This window comes from Corvus cornix, chromosome 1 (genome assembly GCF_000738735.6).
Source record: "Corvus cornix cornix isolate S_Up_H32 chromosome 1, ASM73873v5, whole genome shotgun sequence".
NCBI lineage: Eukaryota > Metazoa > Chordata > Aves > Passeriformes > Corvidae > Corvus > Corvus cornix.
Genome location: NC_046332.1, coordinates 86,838,348 through 86,855,145, shown reverse-complemented (window position 1 = coordinate 86,855,145; position 16,798 = coordinate 86,838,348). Strand labels below are relative to the sequence as shown.

The 16,798-nt window shown below is 42.2% G+C and overlaps 1 protein-coding gene across 3 annotated transcripts in view; it reads left to right on the top strand.

The window, feature by feature from the left end:
- Positions 1 to 1,369: 1,369 nt before the first annotated feature.
- MGAT4A (alpha-1,3-mannosyl-glycoprotein 4-beta-N-acetylglucosaminyltransferase A) overlaps positions 1,370 to 16,798 on the top strand; it is a 73,416-nt gene continuing 57,987 nt past the window's right edge. The window contains exons 1-2 of one of the 3 annotated variants that reach the window (XM_039548470.1): positions 1,370 to 1,457; positions 5,126 to 5,440. In XM_039548470.1, coding sequence (XP_039404404.1) covers positions 5,347 to 5,440 — 94 coding nt within the window. In that variant the 5' untranslated portion in view covers positions 1,370 to 1,457; positions 5,126 to 5,346. Of the gene's footprint in view, positions 1,458 to 1,984; positions 2,421 to 2,453; positions 4,112 to 5,125; positions 5,441 to 16,798 lie in introns of those variants that run through there. The other 2 variants (XM_010394225.4, XM_019282770.3) reach the window with 2 other exon arrangements.

Genomic DNA, 16,798 nt, shown 5'->3' with positions numbered 1-16,798 from the left:
AGACAGAATAAATTGCAAGATTTTTCCATAGTTTCTAAAGTTCTAGTGGGGAGCTATCACACTATATCCAGCTTAAGAGCCTTAATGGAGAATAAAACTCCACAGGCTGCCCAGAGAAGTTGTGGATGCCCCAGCCCTGGCAGTGTTTAAGACCAGGTTGGATGGGACTTTGAACAACATGGTCTAGTGATGGGTATCCCTGCCCATGGCAAGGGGCATCGGATGTAGATTACCTTTAAAGTCCCTCCCAATCCAAACCATTATATGATTCTATAGTTCTATGGAGATTAAAATGTGTACTATGGACTTTGAAGTAGGGGGAAGATAAGCTGAGAAGGGGAAGAAATCAAGTCCATGAAAAGGACTGAACATCACCAACCCGCTAGCACCACACATCAAGAGCAGAGCTCTTGTGAGGTAGATAGGGTCCTACCCTAAGCTAAGGGTGCCATCTGATTTGAATGGGAGTTTTCAGACCCTAAAAGATGCATGGAATTCCTGGAACACATTAAACGAACCACTGAAGATAGGGGATTACTTACAGAACAGCAACATCACGACCCTCAATAGTGAACCCATAGAGTAAAGCTGCCACTGACTTTCTCTCAGTGACTGCGCAGTGCAGGAACCTTTGGAGGAAACCGAGTACATTTCCATACTCACACGGCTGTACCTGTGTAACCACCTCGTGGGCAGTCCACATGCCATTGCATGAGAACACTCTGCCCAGAGCGGGACAAAGCACAGAGGGTTTCTTTTACTGGCATGAAGAAACAAGCTGCTCTTTAATTTCAACAGCTCTCAATCTAAGCTCCGGGAGGTGTTTATTAGCAGGGTATGAACTCAAACGGTGAAATCCAAGACTGTGACTTCTTGTAAATCGTGAGCAAGCAGGTCACACGGGGCACCGATACATGTGGCTTGTGTGGCACTGACAGGCAGATGGAGAAACACCCACGTAGCAGGCCAGGGGCTCAGCCCGGACCAAAGTTCAAGGTACCCGCAGCCGACCAGGGAGCAATGAGCACCCAAGCGGTGACACAGCTAGGCCTTTCCTGGGGCTCTCCTGAAACCCTAAACCCCCAAAAGCGGCTCCAAAAAAGGGAACACGCTGTCGAAACCGCCACTCAAGAACACCACCCCCGCTGCCGGCTCCCGCCGCAGCCGCTGAGGGAGGCTTTGCGAGACAGCGCCATTTATAGCCGCGGCCGGAGAGAGCGACAGGCGGCCCAGCCAATGACTGGCGCCATCCGCGGCGGCGCCCATTGGCTGCCGCGGCACCGGCGGGTGGGCGGGGCGGGGCTCCGCGCGCTCCATGGTGCTCGGGGCGGGGGCGGTCGCCGGGGCCGGGTGCGCCGCTGACGCGGGGGCGGGCGGGGAAGGGGAGCGAGAGCCCCGGCGGAGCCCGCACATCCCCCGTGCCCCGCGGGTCCGCCGTGCCGGAGCGCCGCGCACAGGTGAGGATGGCAGCGGCGGTCAGCGCGTCTCGCTGCCCCTGCGCGCTCCGCGCCGCTGGCGGACCGCCGGCTCGGCTCCGGAGGGATCCAGGGACGGGCGGTTCTTCGCACCCTCTGGAGCGGGAGTGCGGCGGAGGCGCTTCGCCTCCCCGCGGGTCTCTGCGGTGTCGCCGGAGGGAGGCTGGGGGGCCGTCCTGCTCCGTCATCTGCCCGCCCGCTCCCCTCTGCGCTCCCGTGCACCTGCGTGGCGGTGCGGGGAGCGCCCGCCGCTCCTCCGCAGGACCTGCTGCCGCCCTCTCCCTTCGCCCGCTGCCCGGGGCTGCCCGCGGGGGTCCGGGGCAGAGCGGCGCTGCGCCCTCTTCCTCTCTTGCTGGGGTGCCTGGGGGATAGCCCTCTTCTCACCCTTCCTCCTCCCCGCGCGCTGGGATCGCAGGGGCGTTCGGCAGAGTTTGCAGTTTCCTGTGTCTGTTCCTTCCCCGCAGCCTCGCCGCGATGCCCCGGGCGCCGCGCACCTCCCGGACCGGCGCTCTCCTTCCCCGCCTCTCTCCCTCCCTCTCTCCCTCCCTCTCTCCGTCCCCGTCAGCTCTCGCCCTCTGCCGCCCGGCAGAGCTGGCGGCGCGCGGTGCCCGTACCCTACCCCCCCGATTTTTCGCTTCCCCGGCGAGATAGCTGCGACCGGGGGCGGAGGGACACCGTGGAAGGTCCTGACTAACTCGGGACAGTTTCCACGGAGGCAGCCGATCCCTCTTCCCCGGTTTTGAGGGCTGCGGGATGCCAGGGCAGCGGGTGGCGGCGCCGGGTTGCGCGCCGCGGGCTGTGCTGTGGAGCGTGTCAGTGGAAATAAGGTGGAAAAGCCCCTGTGTAGCAGGTTCCCGCCGCCTTTACCTTTTAGCTGCCGTTTCCTCATGGACCGTTCTTCCGTGCCTTCAAGAGCACTCTTTTCAGTGCAGCAGTGCTACCGCGGTAGGTGATTTCGCACCCTCCCGGCAGGATGGGGTCTGGCTCGTCCTCTCGGAAGTCTGGCACTCTTTGTGCTGCGTTACTGCGCCATCCAACCCTTCAGCAACTATGTGAAGAGCCTTTGCAGGCGCGCTGGAGTGTATCAGTTTTTATGCTTTGCGGTTGGGAATGTGTTTTGTATGTATTTTGGGAATGTCTGGATACAAGCAGAAACTTCTTAGTTTACTTAAGATGTGATTCAGTAGGGTTCCGCTCAGCGTCCGAGAGGTGCCGGCACCTTCAGCGCCCATGGCCTTCAGCATCCAGCCGGGTCATTCCCTTCAGTCTGCAGTGGGAAAGGTTCAGGTCATAATGGCACTGGCAAATTTCATAGGCTTCATCTCTCTAGTTATACCCTATCATACTGTCATCTCAAACTGGATTACCCCTCAGTTAAATTTGTTTAGATTGTGTTGTAAATTACTGAACAAACCTAAAGTGACCACCTGGGAGTTAAATAATTTACGTGCATCTACACATGTATTTCTGCTGGTTTAGGTATATGCATTTTTAAAAGCTGAAACGTGTCTGATTCATGCATGGCCTTGATGTACGCAGTTTGATATAGCGAAATGCTTGAATAATCATCCAAGTACTGCTGAGCTGCTGGTTCCTGTGCTAAGAGGAATGGTTACAACACTCGAAGAGAAGGATGAAAGCAGAACCAGCCAACTCAAACCCATGATAATTATTGATTTGACACAATTTTGTGCATACTGACTGCTGGTTGAATCATGTTGCTACTGTTCTTTTTACTTTTTTGCTTTCTGAATTTTTTCTGACTGTGTTTTTGAAGATTCAGATAGCACAGTGAGAGGCCCTGATCGCAACATCTTGATTTTGTTGCAGCAAATGTAAAAATTATGCCCACATTTTCTGGCAAGGCAGATGGTTCACTTTCCTTGCATTATCAGATAATATTTCTACTCGCCTGGTTGCCCTCTCTTGTTAGCACATTGGACCAGCTGTCAGTTGCCCCCACTGGGATGATCCCTTTGGCTTGCAGCCTGGTCCTTTGTGCACACCTGAGCTGCTCCAGAGAGATCTGACTGATGCTAAAATAATGGGGAAGGTAGATAAGAATTTAGCCATCCTTGCTTCAGAGACACTTCATCTGAGTTAAACTGTTAGTGTCAGTATCCTAGTTGCTTATTCTGGTAGTGTGGGAATCACATGAACTTCCTAAATTCACATAGACAGTCCTCATAAAACTTTGGGACTTGGGATCTTTGCCTCTCCTTGCTGTTAAAGTTCATCAAGACTTTTATCTTATCACCTGATAATTATTGCTAACACTTCTGGCTTTTATTATGTCCATCTCCTATTCAGAGTGCTGGTACTGATGATATTTCCTGGCACTCTGCTTTCTGTGTTAGCTCTCTATAGGTGTCTCAGTTGTCTTTATCTCTCATTGTGTTGAGCTCGGGTTTCTCATATCATAAGGCCTTTTGCAGTTCTTTCTATTCCAGTTGATTATTTTGTTTCTCACTGAATTTTACCATCCATTCTGTCTGCTTCCTGTGTACTTGCATTTGTTCCCTTCCTCGTAGGTACTTTGGGCTTTCTGAGTTAAAGCCACAAACTTATCTGTGCATGAAATTCCTCAAAGCAGACTACGTTACTAGCATTATACGTGAGATAACTGTGGTCCAAAGGTAAACACTTCCTGTAACCTGGATGTTGTGACCAAGGTTTGAACACAAGAGCGTATAGTTCTGCAACTTTATTGTTTGCTTCTCTTCTTTTGTTAACCATGCCTGTTGGTTATGCCTTGTTTTGCGAGCCCTTTGGTAAAGGTAATATGTACTGTGATATAAGCTTGGAAGAGTAGTTCAGATTTGACTGGAATCTCTTGGTACCATAATAATAAAAATTATTTTTTCCCCTGTTCTGAATGCAGCAGGGCAAGAAGGTGACAGAGATTGCTTCCAAGGAAAATGCAGAGCAAGTTACTTATTGCTGAGTAACATACTTGTTTCAGATACAGTTTATAGTGGGGGAAAGAACCTGGCAGTGCCTTGAAAGGATGTTGACTGCTAGTGTTTGACTACTGTAAAGGATGATTTAACACTTTGAAAACCTCTCCCCTCTCTTTTAAAGTTGGTTTATTTATTGCCCTATACTCTCTTTGTCTTGCTTAGGACAATGTGATTAGATGCTGGCTGTGTTCGGCCAGTTGATGATTTTCTGATACCAGCATATGGAACCTTCCTCAGGGGTAAAACTGAACATGGTGTTCAAAGTTCTGGTCTGCCAGCTCACTGGAGGCAGTTCTGCTTTTGCAGTTACATGAGGCCTCACTGATTTCCGAGGGGTTTTGTTGAAGTGAGGTCTTAGGAGTAGGGCCTTGAGTTGCTGCATCCTGAGAGCAGCTCTTGTGTCAGTTTGACACCTGCCAGGTGACACATGACCTTGCCTTGAGTTGAGAATAAAATGGTAGTGTTGGTGATGGGTATGTTTGTCCTTCAGTGACCAAATTCCTGTGAAATACAGCTCCCCCAGATGCAGTCTTAGAAAAGGCACACAATAATCTAACAAGTTCTATTCTCTTAGCCAGTGAGAGGGAGGTGCGTGTAAGACACAATGAGGGTGTAGTGTATTTCGGTTCTTGGGGGACTCTTCTAAGTATTTTTGGCATAATCTGTTAAAATTTTGTTTCCTTTAAACAGTACTAGAAGAATAAAGAGAAGCTGGATTGATGAGAACTATAAGAAAGCATACAACAGTTTGGAATGGATTGATTTATGATATGTCTGATACATGAGAGCTACATTTTGTGTCACTGTTGTCCAGCTGCTGCTGGAGTACTTCAGCTGACTTCATTGCACCAAGCCCAACAGATAGGTCCTCATCACTAACAGAACATAAACAAGTGTGATGCTGAAATGAGATGAGGCTCCGAAATGGAACTGTGGCCACCGTGTTAGTATTCATCACTACTTTCCTCAGTTTGTCCTGGTATACTGCATGGCAAAATGGGAAAGGTAAGTAAAAAGCTCCAAAACAAATTGACCTGCATATGGCTGTGTGCTGCTGCTGTATGTTAGCGATCTGTAAATTGCTTGTTGGCTAGCTCTGCTACAGAAGGTACTGCCTTGGTGAGAAATAAACACTTGCTAGTAAGTTAAGGAAGATTAACTTTGAGTGGTCCCGATTTAAAAAGGAAACAAAAAAAAGTACCTGAATAAAAACAAATGCTGCTCTTGGAGGAAGGGGTTGGTCAAGGCTGAAGAGTTGTGGTTTGATTTTATTATTTTTTGTTTCCTGGTTTATGGTTGTTGGAGAAACATATGTTTGTTTTTGGTTGGTGGTTTATTTATTTTTTTTCACATGTACCATATGGCCAATGGACCGAACTAGAGAATGTTATTTTTGGTGCTGCTTTCTGTCTTCCCTGGTGATTTACTGATGGCAATGGCAAACTGCCAATTAGCACTGTTGAAAGACTTTTCTTGCTGTCTTTGAAAATTATTTAAAACACTTTTTGTCAAAGTACCGTATAAGAAGTTAAATAATATGAGCAAATGTACTAGGCAATAGGAAATGCATCTATTAAAATAACATGAGCAATTTTATAAAATACTTAAGTAACTGTTTTGTGTAGTAGACTTTTACCTGTTCATCTATCTTTGATCTTACTGCACTCCCTGTGAACCCTGAAGAATTCAGTTTTTCTAAGGGTTGGGATTGTTTATGATAATAAGATGATTTGGTTTTGTCCTTGTCCTTCAGTAAAACAAATAAACTCATTCAGCAATGCTTTCTAGAAGAAGAAAGGATTGGTTTTTTTTATTTTATAAACATCTGATCTCTTGAAAAATAGCAGACTATGTCCTTTAAAGATCAAGTAATTTTAAAACTAATTTCATCTTCAGTGATTGTTTTTTTCTGATTGTTCTGCAGAAAATATTTTCAGGTGTGCTTCAGGTCAAATTAGAGGAAGCTGAGGTTTTCCAGGAATACTGTCTGTTGTAGCATGGCCAACTTGTAACCCTTATTTAAGTATAACAGAAGCAGCTGAGTTCTGTGGCATGCTGAATTTTTTTTTCCATTGGGCACTTGTGGCAGAAGCAGATGCTTTGTGGTGCAATCTCTGCTGTAGCAGTTGGTTGGTAGGCTACTCTTCTGAATGCAAGCAGCAGGAAAAATGCCAAGTTCTCAAGGTTATGGTAATATATAGATTTTTTAATTGGACAACAAAAGCATAGATGTGCCTAAGACAGAGAAGAAAGGGGTGTCTGAATAGCACTGTAAGTAGTACTTTCTTCATTTTGACCAATGACAAATTCAGTAGTTACATTTTTACTAATTTCTTGCTTCAGAACCTGATAAGAGTTTTTCTTTTACTTCAGCAGATATTTATCTATGACATTCTTTCTCAGTTTTTTTTCTTTCTTACTTGATACATGACATACAAGTCTTGTTCTCTTTTGTAAAGCATGACACAAAGAAAAGTCGCTCCTAAATTAACAAAAACTTGCTATTTGGAGAGCATACAATATATGGCACTTTGCAACAATTTAAGCTTTTGTTAGTTAGACTGCTCTATTTTTTTTATACTTTTGTTTTCCATCTGAATGCTCAGAATCAATACTTTCTTAATGTTGGTATGAAAGTTCTGCGTTTATCTTCTTTGAGATCTTGCTGTTGAGCATTAAGATGATAATTTGTGAAATAAAAATCAGTGTAATGAGATCGATAATGTGTTAATTAATCATAAATCACAGTTATGAAACTAAAGTCTAAATAATATTGTACAAGAGAAGTTTGTACATAGAACATTCCTTTTATTTTTTTCACAGGTTATTCAAAATCAAAACAAACTTGAGTTAATTCAGTACCACATTTCCAATCAATGCACAATGGAAAAGTTTCAGAATGTGATGATAAATATTTGCTAAGGCTTTTTTTCCAATTGAATGTAATTTTATAGCCTTGTGGGATGATATTTTAATTCATTGATAACGTTTTCATTACAAATTTTTGAGTGGCTGAGTTAGAAGCAGACATAGCTTGCTGTTCCTATTCACTGGAAGGCTGTGGGATGTCACATTCTTTGATCATCATATTTTATTGTTCATTAGATTTATATTACATTTAGGTTCCTGTAGCTAGTTGTTAATCTTTGGACAGCAAGTTAAATCTACAGTTAGAAAGAAAATGCCATTTTACACTTTCTTAAAGGAAAAGCAACCCCCCTCAAATTGCTCAACGATAACTAAAACAAATTCTGCTTTTAAAAGCAGAAGCATAATGCTTTTTTTTAACAACCCTAATCAGTTTTCAAGTGATTTACTTTAATTTGAAACTAAGATCTTGGATAATTGTCACTTAAAATGCAGCATCATTTGTAGAATACCAATTAGACTGGGATGATGTGATATTTTTGTAGATCATATATTTCTCTAGTAAATATATGTAGTCTTTGTCTATGCAGGATAGGATTTAGACACTTCTAAGTGATACAGACTGTGGTACTACCTTAAAGCACAAAAGTTTGTCTCAGCAGAACAATGCTTTACAAACTTTAAGATATGCTGAGAAGTTGTCAGGAGCTGAAGGAAATACTCTGTTTGAAGTGCCATTGCTGGAAAGAGCATGGCTGTATCTTACCCAGAGGTTTGATTATGTGAATAACATTTCACAAGGCAGATATTGCTGTTTGCATGAAATGACCAATTACATGGTTTTGGTTTTAATATAACTGTGTTTGAAGAAGATTGACTGAAATATCTTTGGGCATTGGAGAGAGTCTTCAAAATCAGTCCAAGATCTCTGTGGCTTTCTGGACTTTATGCCATGTGTAGAAGCACTGGTATTTGTAAGGAAGCAGTACAAGCCCTGAATGCACCTGGGAAAGACCTCTCCTGGGGGGTTCTTGCACATCAGTTTCAAGACCACTTTCTAGCATTAAAATTGTGCTATGGTTAGCACGTATGAAGTAGATGTTGGAAATGGAATCTTAAAAATGTTGATTACTGTGGTGCACAGGAGAAACACTTTTAAAGGATCTGCAGTCACTTCACATTCACAGTTAGTTCAGTGTAAGATGTCCTTGAGTTCCTCCTAAAACTGAGCTCTTACGCAAGGAGTAACTTTGTGCTTAATACCATATCTTTTGACTGAATCGTGTTTTCTGGTACTGCTGACCTGCTCAGGGTCACAGGTCTTCACCACCTCATTTGTGAGCTCTAGAAATGTGGTGGGCTTTTTGCCCTAAAGACACTGCTCTTAAGAAGATCTAACCAGTACAGAACAGTACTGTATACCTATTAGACCAGTCACAAAAATGACATCAAAGCTGTTGTATGCTGTGTAAAGTGTGCAGTCTTGGTGCGTTGATCTTTAATGTGACTACTGGTCTGAGTACGTAACGTTCCAGGAGGAGCACTATGTTCCATAATGGTAAAAAACTTCCCCTTCTTGGATCAACAAACTTCTTGATGGCTGTGGAAATTGGGAAGGAAGGTAAACAACTTTACTGAATTAGTCAGGCATGGTAGGATGAAATTCAAGTATTTTTTCATTTTAAGTATATGACTTTTATTCTCAGTCAAAGACAGTTTTTGGCAGTGTCTTGCATCACTTTTAGAAGATGTTTGGCTACTTGAAGTGGTAAGAGCAGGTATGCAATATGTATTGTGAAAACCTGATGCAATTTAGTGCTTCAAGATTAGCTAAACAATGTTGTTTTCATAGCACCCTGAAACCATTAGTGTATTTCATCATTCTTCTTTAATGATGAAGAATTAGTTGAAAAACTTCTGGTTTTCCCTTCCTCCAAGGGTGTTGTCATAACTGCAGGATTTCCTCACTGCATGGGGATGGCTTATTTTGGTGCACCCGTGCAAATTCCCATGTGAAGACCTCCAGGAGAACTTTTTGAGATATTTGTCTGGCTTCCTAGTTCATGAAACATTCACTCATGCTTAAGTAATGAAGGCTGAGCGTGTTTTCTTTTAAGCATGATGTCTCTCGTTTGGAGAGAAAATGGCCTGGACTTTATAGTAAAAATGTCTTCTCTCTCCTCTGTTTTCACAAAATTAGAATTACCATGCTGGTTCTCAGCCACAATAATCGTAAGTGTTCAAAAGCACCTAAACTTAGCAAGGGTAACAAAACCTAACTGAGACTAAAACAAAAAGCCTCAGCCAGTGGTGGCTAATTTTGGAGTAAGAAACAGGAATATTTATCCTTGGAGGAAGAAGAGTCCTAAAGGAAGAACCACAGAGGAAACAAGGCAAGGAGGACAGAATCTGTTTGTTCTTTCTATCTATCTGTCTATATGTCTGTCTATCTATCTATCTGTCTTCACCCTTGGCAGTAGTTATGCATATTCTCTTTAAGAAAAGGTGAGAAATCTGAGAGCTGCATGTTAGTATTTTGCATCCATAACCCACCTTAGTTTTTACATGGATCCTAAAAGAAGCTGTTATGTGTGTAAATGCTGCTAGAGCCTTCTGACTGCGTGTTCTGATTTTTGGAGTTAGACACTCATTTCCCACTGATATGAGTTAAGAGCAACCAATCAAAAAAGTTAAAGGGACTACAGACTGGGAGGAGTGAGGACAGGCAAAGGGAAGGGAAGGGACAGGCTGGGATGCTAAAGTGGAAAGTGCTTATAACAATTTACGTCCGTTTGGAGAAGAGAGAGCTCTTTCATTTCTATTAAACAGAAGGGAAATGTTTTCCTTTGGAAATTCTGTTGCAGATCTTCCAGGAGCTGAAATTAAAGGAAGTAAGAGTTTCCTTTTTCTTTTTAACACTAGTACATGAATGTTATTCTGTTCTTTATCTAAAATACACTTTAAGCTTGTTTTCAACAAGAAATTGGCCTATAGCTTACTGATACTAAAAGTAGTTGAATTTCATTAAAGCCAATCAGCCGATGTAGATTTGGTATGGTTACTGGGAGTCCTGTACATGTAGTGAGCACCCTGTCCTAGGTGAATAAAGCAGAAAAGCTGTATAGCTGTTCAGGTGGGACAGTGTTTAAGTCTGCAGCATCTTTGTGTCTGTCTTATGACTGTTGCAGCACATCTCCTCTGTGTGAAAAACGAGGTTCACTCTCCTGTGAGAATTTAAAAGTTTAATAGAAACACAATAAGAGGCACATAAAATAAAGCAAAGAGGTAACAGCCGGGTGCCTTGGCACTCTGCCAAAAGCACGCCTGATGCTCGGGGATAGTCCTTTTTTATACCATTTTTACTGTCTGTTCTTTATGCATATTCAAACTTTTCCAGAAACTGTTCTGCATGGCCACTCCTTGGTTCCACCTTTTTAGAGCATGCGTATTCTTCTGCCTTGCGGTTTTATTTCTTTTGATTCTTGGGCCTGGGCTCGATAGGTGAGAGTAGATAGTAGAGTGGGCCTCTTAATTCCCCAGACAGTCAGGGTTGATAGCAGCTTTAGGCCTCTTTGTTCTCTGGGCAGAGTGTTGATAGCTGCTTTGGCCTCATCCTCTGTTTGCTTGGAGGTTATCTTACCCACTCACACTTGCTAAATTCTTGCTGAAAAGATAGAAAATTACATCCAAACAGCAAAAGCATTTCTAACATTGTATAATATTCACCTTAATACTTGCGAGAAGCCAATATTATGATACGCGTTTATAACATCTGGCACCAGTGATTTTTGGAGAACTGCAGTGAAAAGGATTGCTACCAAAGGGGTTTTGCAGCACTGCCTTGTTCCTTGCATTTTTTGTAACCTGCTAGCTAGGTTAGCTCATCAGTTTATGGGATTATAAAACTTGGTTGCTGCCAGAGTATTTAATGGGATCTGGCTCAGCCAACATCTTGAGGTACTGCTCTTGATTACAGACTAGTGTTAGAGTTGGGGAAAGCCCATTCTTTTCCCCAGTGTGGCTTCTCTTAATTCTTCTTCAGCCTGAGTCTTCTGTGCTTCCATGAGATATCCTCTCGTGCACCCAGCCAAATAAAGACTGCCTGCTTCTTAATGCTACATTGGTGTTAAGGAGTTTTATTTTTACCAGTTTTTGGTAACAACTCCTCCAAAATGCTGGTTGCTGCTCGCAACCAGAGACTATTGAGACTATCATAGGGGTAATTTAGCCAAGCCAGGAAAGACAGTTGCATCTGACACAGCTGCTCATACCTTACTGTAACATTTTTAAGTGAGTAAAAGGGGCTTTGCAATGATCTGTCATTTTTTGACAGTAGTTGATACTTAGTAAATCTAGATTATTAGAGGCAGAGAATTCTTACTGGATTTCAAACAGCACCACGATAGGAGGAGCAACAAAGGTAGACAAAGAGGTTGAAGTTTAAAATAGATTAGGCAAATTGGAGACTGAGTCCGGAAGCAGGGTGAATGGTGGCTTGAAGGTAGGTGAAAGTGTCTCAGTCAAAACATGGGGTTCAGTAAAGAAGAAGAAGAAAATAAAATGTATACACGAAGAATTGGGAAGAAATTTGATGTTGGCATTATAGGTAGGAATGATGGTCATGTTAAGTGTGACTCATCACATTATTGCTGAAAAAAAGAGGTGTAAGGAAATAAGTGTGACGTCTACTGCTCCAGCATGACACAGGAAGTGTTCTTTTTGCTTTGCTTTGTGCTGGGTCTGATTCAGGATGCTGCACTGGAGAGAAAATACATTCATTAGATGGGGTTCAAAGAAGCAACAAGTGACCAAAGATCCAGAAGGTCTACCCTGTAAGGGAAGGATCAGTGTCTTGACATTCCTTACTTTAAGGGAGAGGTGTGAGAAGAGAGTCAGGAGGATAATTTTCAAATGCTTTAAACATTCTTGCCAAGAATTTCTTGCCAACAGAGGAAAAAAAAAAAAAAGGCATAATCTATTGTTTGTGGCCATAGTGAATAACAGGATATAAGGGACTGAAATTGAGTGGGAGAGGAAGGTTAGACAGTGGACAGTTTTTGTAATGGTAAGTATAGTTACATATTGGAGTAGATCGTTGGGGAGGGGTTGATGGTGAAGAATTTCCATGTAGGCAGCTTCAAGAATAAGTTAAACCAGCAATGACAAGTAAATGTACCATAATTGGTACCAATAGAGATTTGCGCTAGCACAAAAAGAGTGAGTTACACTGATTTTTAAAGTCAATATGACACTTCCAAAATAAATCTTAGCTAGGGAAGACCTACAGCTGGCAGGAATGCTCCAGCTTTGAAGTAGCAATTGTGATGAAATTAGTTTTGAGCGGGTGATTGGGCTAGATGACCCCCAGAAGTCCCTTCTAACCTAAATTATTCTTGACATTTGCCAGGTTTATCTCTCCTTATACCAAGAGCAACATGACAGTGTGTTTCATTACTAAATAATATTGATATTTGCATGAGATACGTGAGAGTTGCCCTTTATTATAATATAATTTGATCCCTTAAAATACATAAAATATTTGCTTGTATTTTAGCAGATTCCCTTATCTGTTTATTTTTAATCTCTTACTGTTATTAACAATAAACAGCCACTTCTATAGCTAGGAGCCATGAACATACAGTGTTAGAAAAACATCAAAAAATGACTTACTTTTATTTTCAAGTGTGATTTTTTTTTTTTCCTTTTTTTTCCCCTCACTCTCACAGTTTAGAGTAGTATCTGACTCAGTATCCCTGCTGTGTAATTATGACTTTATTTGCTGCCGTGATAACAAAAAAGCTTTTTTCATTATTGATACAATCTTTAGGATTAGAGTCCTGAAAGTTGTTTCTTTTTAAGATGAGGCACTGGTAAGTCTATAATTTAGTTTTGTTTATAATGCACTTTATTTTGTTTTCCTGAGCATGGCAGAAAGTGAATAGAAAGCAGTTTCCTTGCTCACAGTGCAAGGCTTTATTCCAGCTAGTCTCTGCCTAAAAAGCAATTACTCTACAGTATTTTAGAACTGTGCTTCCAGCTGTTTTTCTGGTAGTCTCCTCAGCTTTCATGCAGCTTTCTGCCTATTCCTGTGGATGCTTCTCACAGATGTGCCACCAATCCATCTAACTGTAAACAGCAGAATCCCCCTTTTTTTTTTGCTTGTGACAGTATATAATTTTACTATGTAATGCTCAAAAAGAATTTAAAAGTTTTCAGTGCTTATCAAGCATAAATTTTGCTATAGTAGCTTGCAGACACATATCAATGCCATGAATGTGTAAGTTTCTTCAGACAGTTCAGAGATAGGCTGAACTAAATCTTTTTTCTGTTACAAATTACTAGTGAAGTACTTGTGCCAATAAACAGCCCTCATACTTGGTTGGACAGCCCCTGGAGACACACTGTAGAGGTACTGTTAAAGATTTGAATAAAACAAAAGTGATGGGATTATATTTGACTTACAAGGTTGTTGTTAATTTGCAGCAATGTGTGAGCATGATGAAGCTTTGATCCTGAGTTGCTTGCAAGGAGGACAAGTTAGAAAGAATATGTTCTCAGAGTCAGTTTGTTCAACACAGTTGTCAAGGCACAAAGAAACAAGGAGCATCAGCAACCTCAACCTGCTAGCATGTATGGAAACAATAACCAGACTTCTGTGGTGGCTTGAACTTTGTGCCCAGGCTATTAAGAGTTTCTAAAAGTTTCAGCTCTTAAAATAGCGCCATTAGTTGTGAGGTTGTAGCACTCTTCTGACTAGTTATTTTTACTAGGTGAATTTTCTTCTAATGTATTAATATGTTAAATGTTTGGCTGTAGATCAATCATTACTTATCTCTTTTTAGTTTAGGAAGCTGCGTTTTCTTGCTGTAGTTCCTGCCTTGTATGTGTATGTTTTTTTTCTGAGGGGAGGGAAGGGAGTAGTTTGAAGTAAGAGCATCTTGATTTACATGTACAGAAACTCACTGATTTACTGACAATTCTGTAGTAGAAACAAATCATGTTAAAGTGTTTGGAAGCTTTCCTGTTGTCAGAAGTAGTTGCTTTTTCTGCGTGCTAGCGTTCTGCTTTGCTGTGTACTTTGTTTCCTTGCCACATTGGACTCTTAAGTTAATTATACTGAGATTATTCAGCATCTTAACCCTCAAAAATCTTGAGCCCTGAATGTTCAAGAGTATGTGAGCATATTAATGTGATAATTCTTGGACAAGGTTTGAGACAGATATACCTGGCTTTTCCTGGACATGACGTCAATTTCTTAACGGAAATTTTGCCTGGGCAGAAATCCTTCAGATGCAGAGCCTGCAGCCTGGATGGGTGGATGCTGCTGCACAGGCATCCTGTTAGTCACAAGGTTACTGCATGACCAGAAATTCCAGTTGTGTACACACAGATCAAGTGTGCACAGTAAGTGACACCTTTGGGAAGTTTTATGTAAGTGCATAGTTGTGATAAGTAGTTGCTGAGCAATTATACAATAGTGCTCAAGTCCATGTGCTTTTGGGATGTCTGAGAGGGGTCAGCCACTCAGTTACTGTGCAGTTGGTTGCTTTATGTGCTGTGAGATACTGGCATTGTATCTGGAGGATGTTTAGAGGTGCGTGTGTTGTAGAGTTTGTTTGTGTGGAAGCATCAGGGTTAAACATTTTTGCCTTGCACAAAGGTTGTTTGCACTCTCTGTTGATGAGAGAGGCTCTGGAAGAAATAGGGGAGACCTTTCTGGAATTCACGTGTGTACACACATGCTGGTAGAAAACTGCTTTCTCATAGGTAGAGATGACTCCCTCAGGTCAGGGCTCATTTTCCCTTGTTCTCCTCCACCCTGATTTACTGAGAAGGCAGTTGTATAGAATGCAATTTTATATTGCACAAAGACCCTGAAAAAGGGATTAATGCTTTACTCTGTATTTGTAGTATGTTGCTTTAGACCTGATGGTATTTAACTCAGGAAAGTGTTTAACTGTAACTGAATGGAAGACTTCTCTTGTATTTTGGGGATCCAGCAATTAGTTGAATTGAGTTTTGTGGTATTTTAGCTACAGATTAAAGTGATCAAAGGTTTGAATTGGGTGAAGCTGAGAATTTGTATTTACGCAGGAAAAAATTGATGCTAGGGCATTTACAGTATGTATATACTGTAGTAAGTGCTTTAAGTTGTTTTAAGTGCAGTCATAAGATAACCTAATGTCTTGGATAATGAGCATAGGATGGCTTTTTTTCAAAATTCAAAATGTCACTGCAGCTTCTTTTGCATTAAAACATGCTGCTGTATCCTCTTTTTCCCTCTGTCACAGGCTGTTAGGACGAGGACAGAGCATCTTCTTGGTCAGGCAAAGGGAGAATGTCTGGAGCTCAGCAGCAGTGTGGGGGTTCGCTGTCTGTGCAGCCACTGCTCACGTTCTGCTGACTGAGTGGGTGCAGAACTGCTGCAGCACTGCTGCTGCTGGGGTTGAAGGCAGATGCTGCTCATGGGTAGAAGGTCTGTGTGGGAAGACATACACAGGGAACAACATTAGGGGTTGTGTAGTTCATGAAGTTCACTTGGTTCCGTGTCTCAAGCCTGTCCAGGTCCCTCTAGATGGCATCCCTTCCCTCCAGTGCATCAGACACCACACAGCTTGGTGGTGTTGGCAAACTTGCTGAGGGTGCCATCAGTCCCACTGCCCGTGTCACTGACAAAGATGGTAAAAAGTGCTGGTCCCCATATTTACTCCTGGGGGTACCATGCATCAGTGGTCTCCACTTGGACATTGAGACTTTGACTGCAACCATCCAGCTAAATTCCTTACTCACTGAGTGGTTCATGTGTTAAATCCATGCCTCTACAGTTTGGAGACAGGGATGTTGTGCAGGACAGTGTCAAATGTTTTGCACAAGTCTGGCTATTTGCAAGAGGTGAGAGTTAGAGGATGAGAGGGAGCTTGAATGATTATCAAATTGGTAGTTTTATGGTAACTTGTTTTCTCTTTCAGATCCCTTTTCCAGTTTTAACTTACCAAGTCAGTAACAAGGAGAATCAAACCCCCTGCTTCTGTGAATTCTGTTACAGCAGAGCATGCTATATTAGTAAATGGAATTAGAAGTTCAGTAGGTTATTAAAAGTGGTATGCAGAGAAATATTTTTCCTTAAAATAAAAAAAAAACACAAAAGAACTGCCTAGGAATTTGAGACCACTAGATAGCACAAATATTTTGGTATCTTAATATAGGTATATGTGCTTGTTTGTAGAAAGTAGCTGAAAGTATTATTGTCTGATTGAGATCTGAGGAGAAACACGAGATGTCACAGATGACTTGTAGTCAAACTGACTGTAAGAGGTCGAGTTACCTACAGGGTAATTACATTTGTTTACATGGTCAGTAAATCTGTAAGTATTTCAGGTGAAGGTGTTGTTTCTTGTGCTCTTTTAACAGATGTGAAAGAAATGTGTTATATCAAGTTTAGATTTTGTTTTTATTTTAATGCTGAAATTATGATACCCCACAGAGATGCTGATT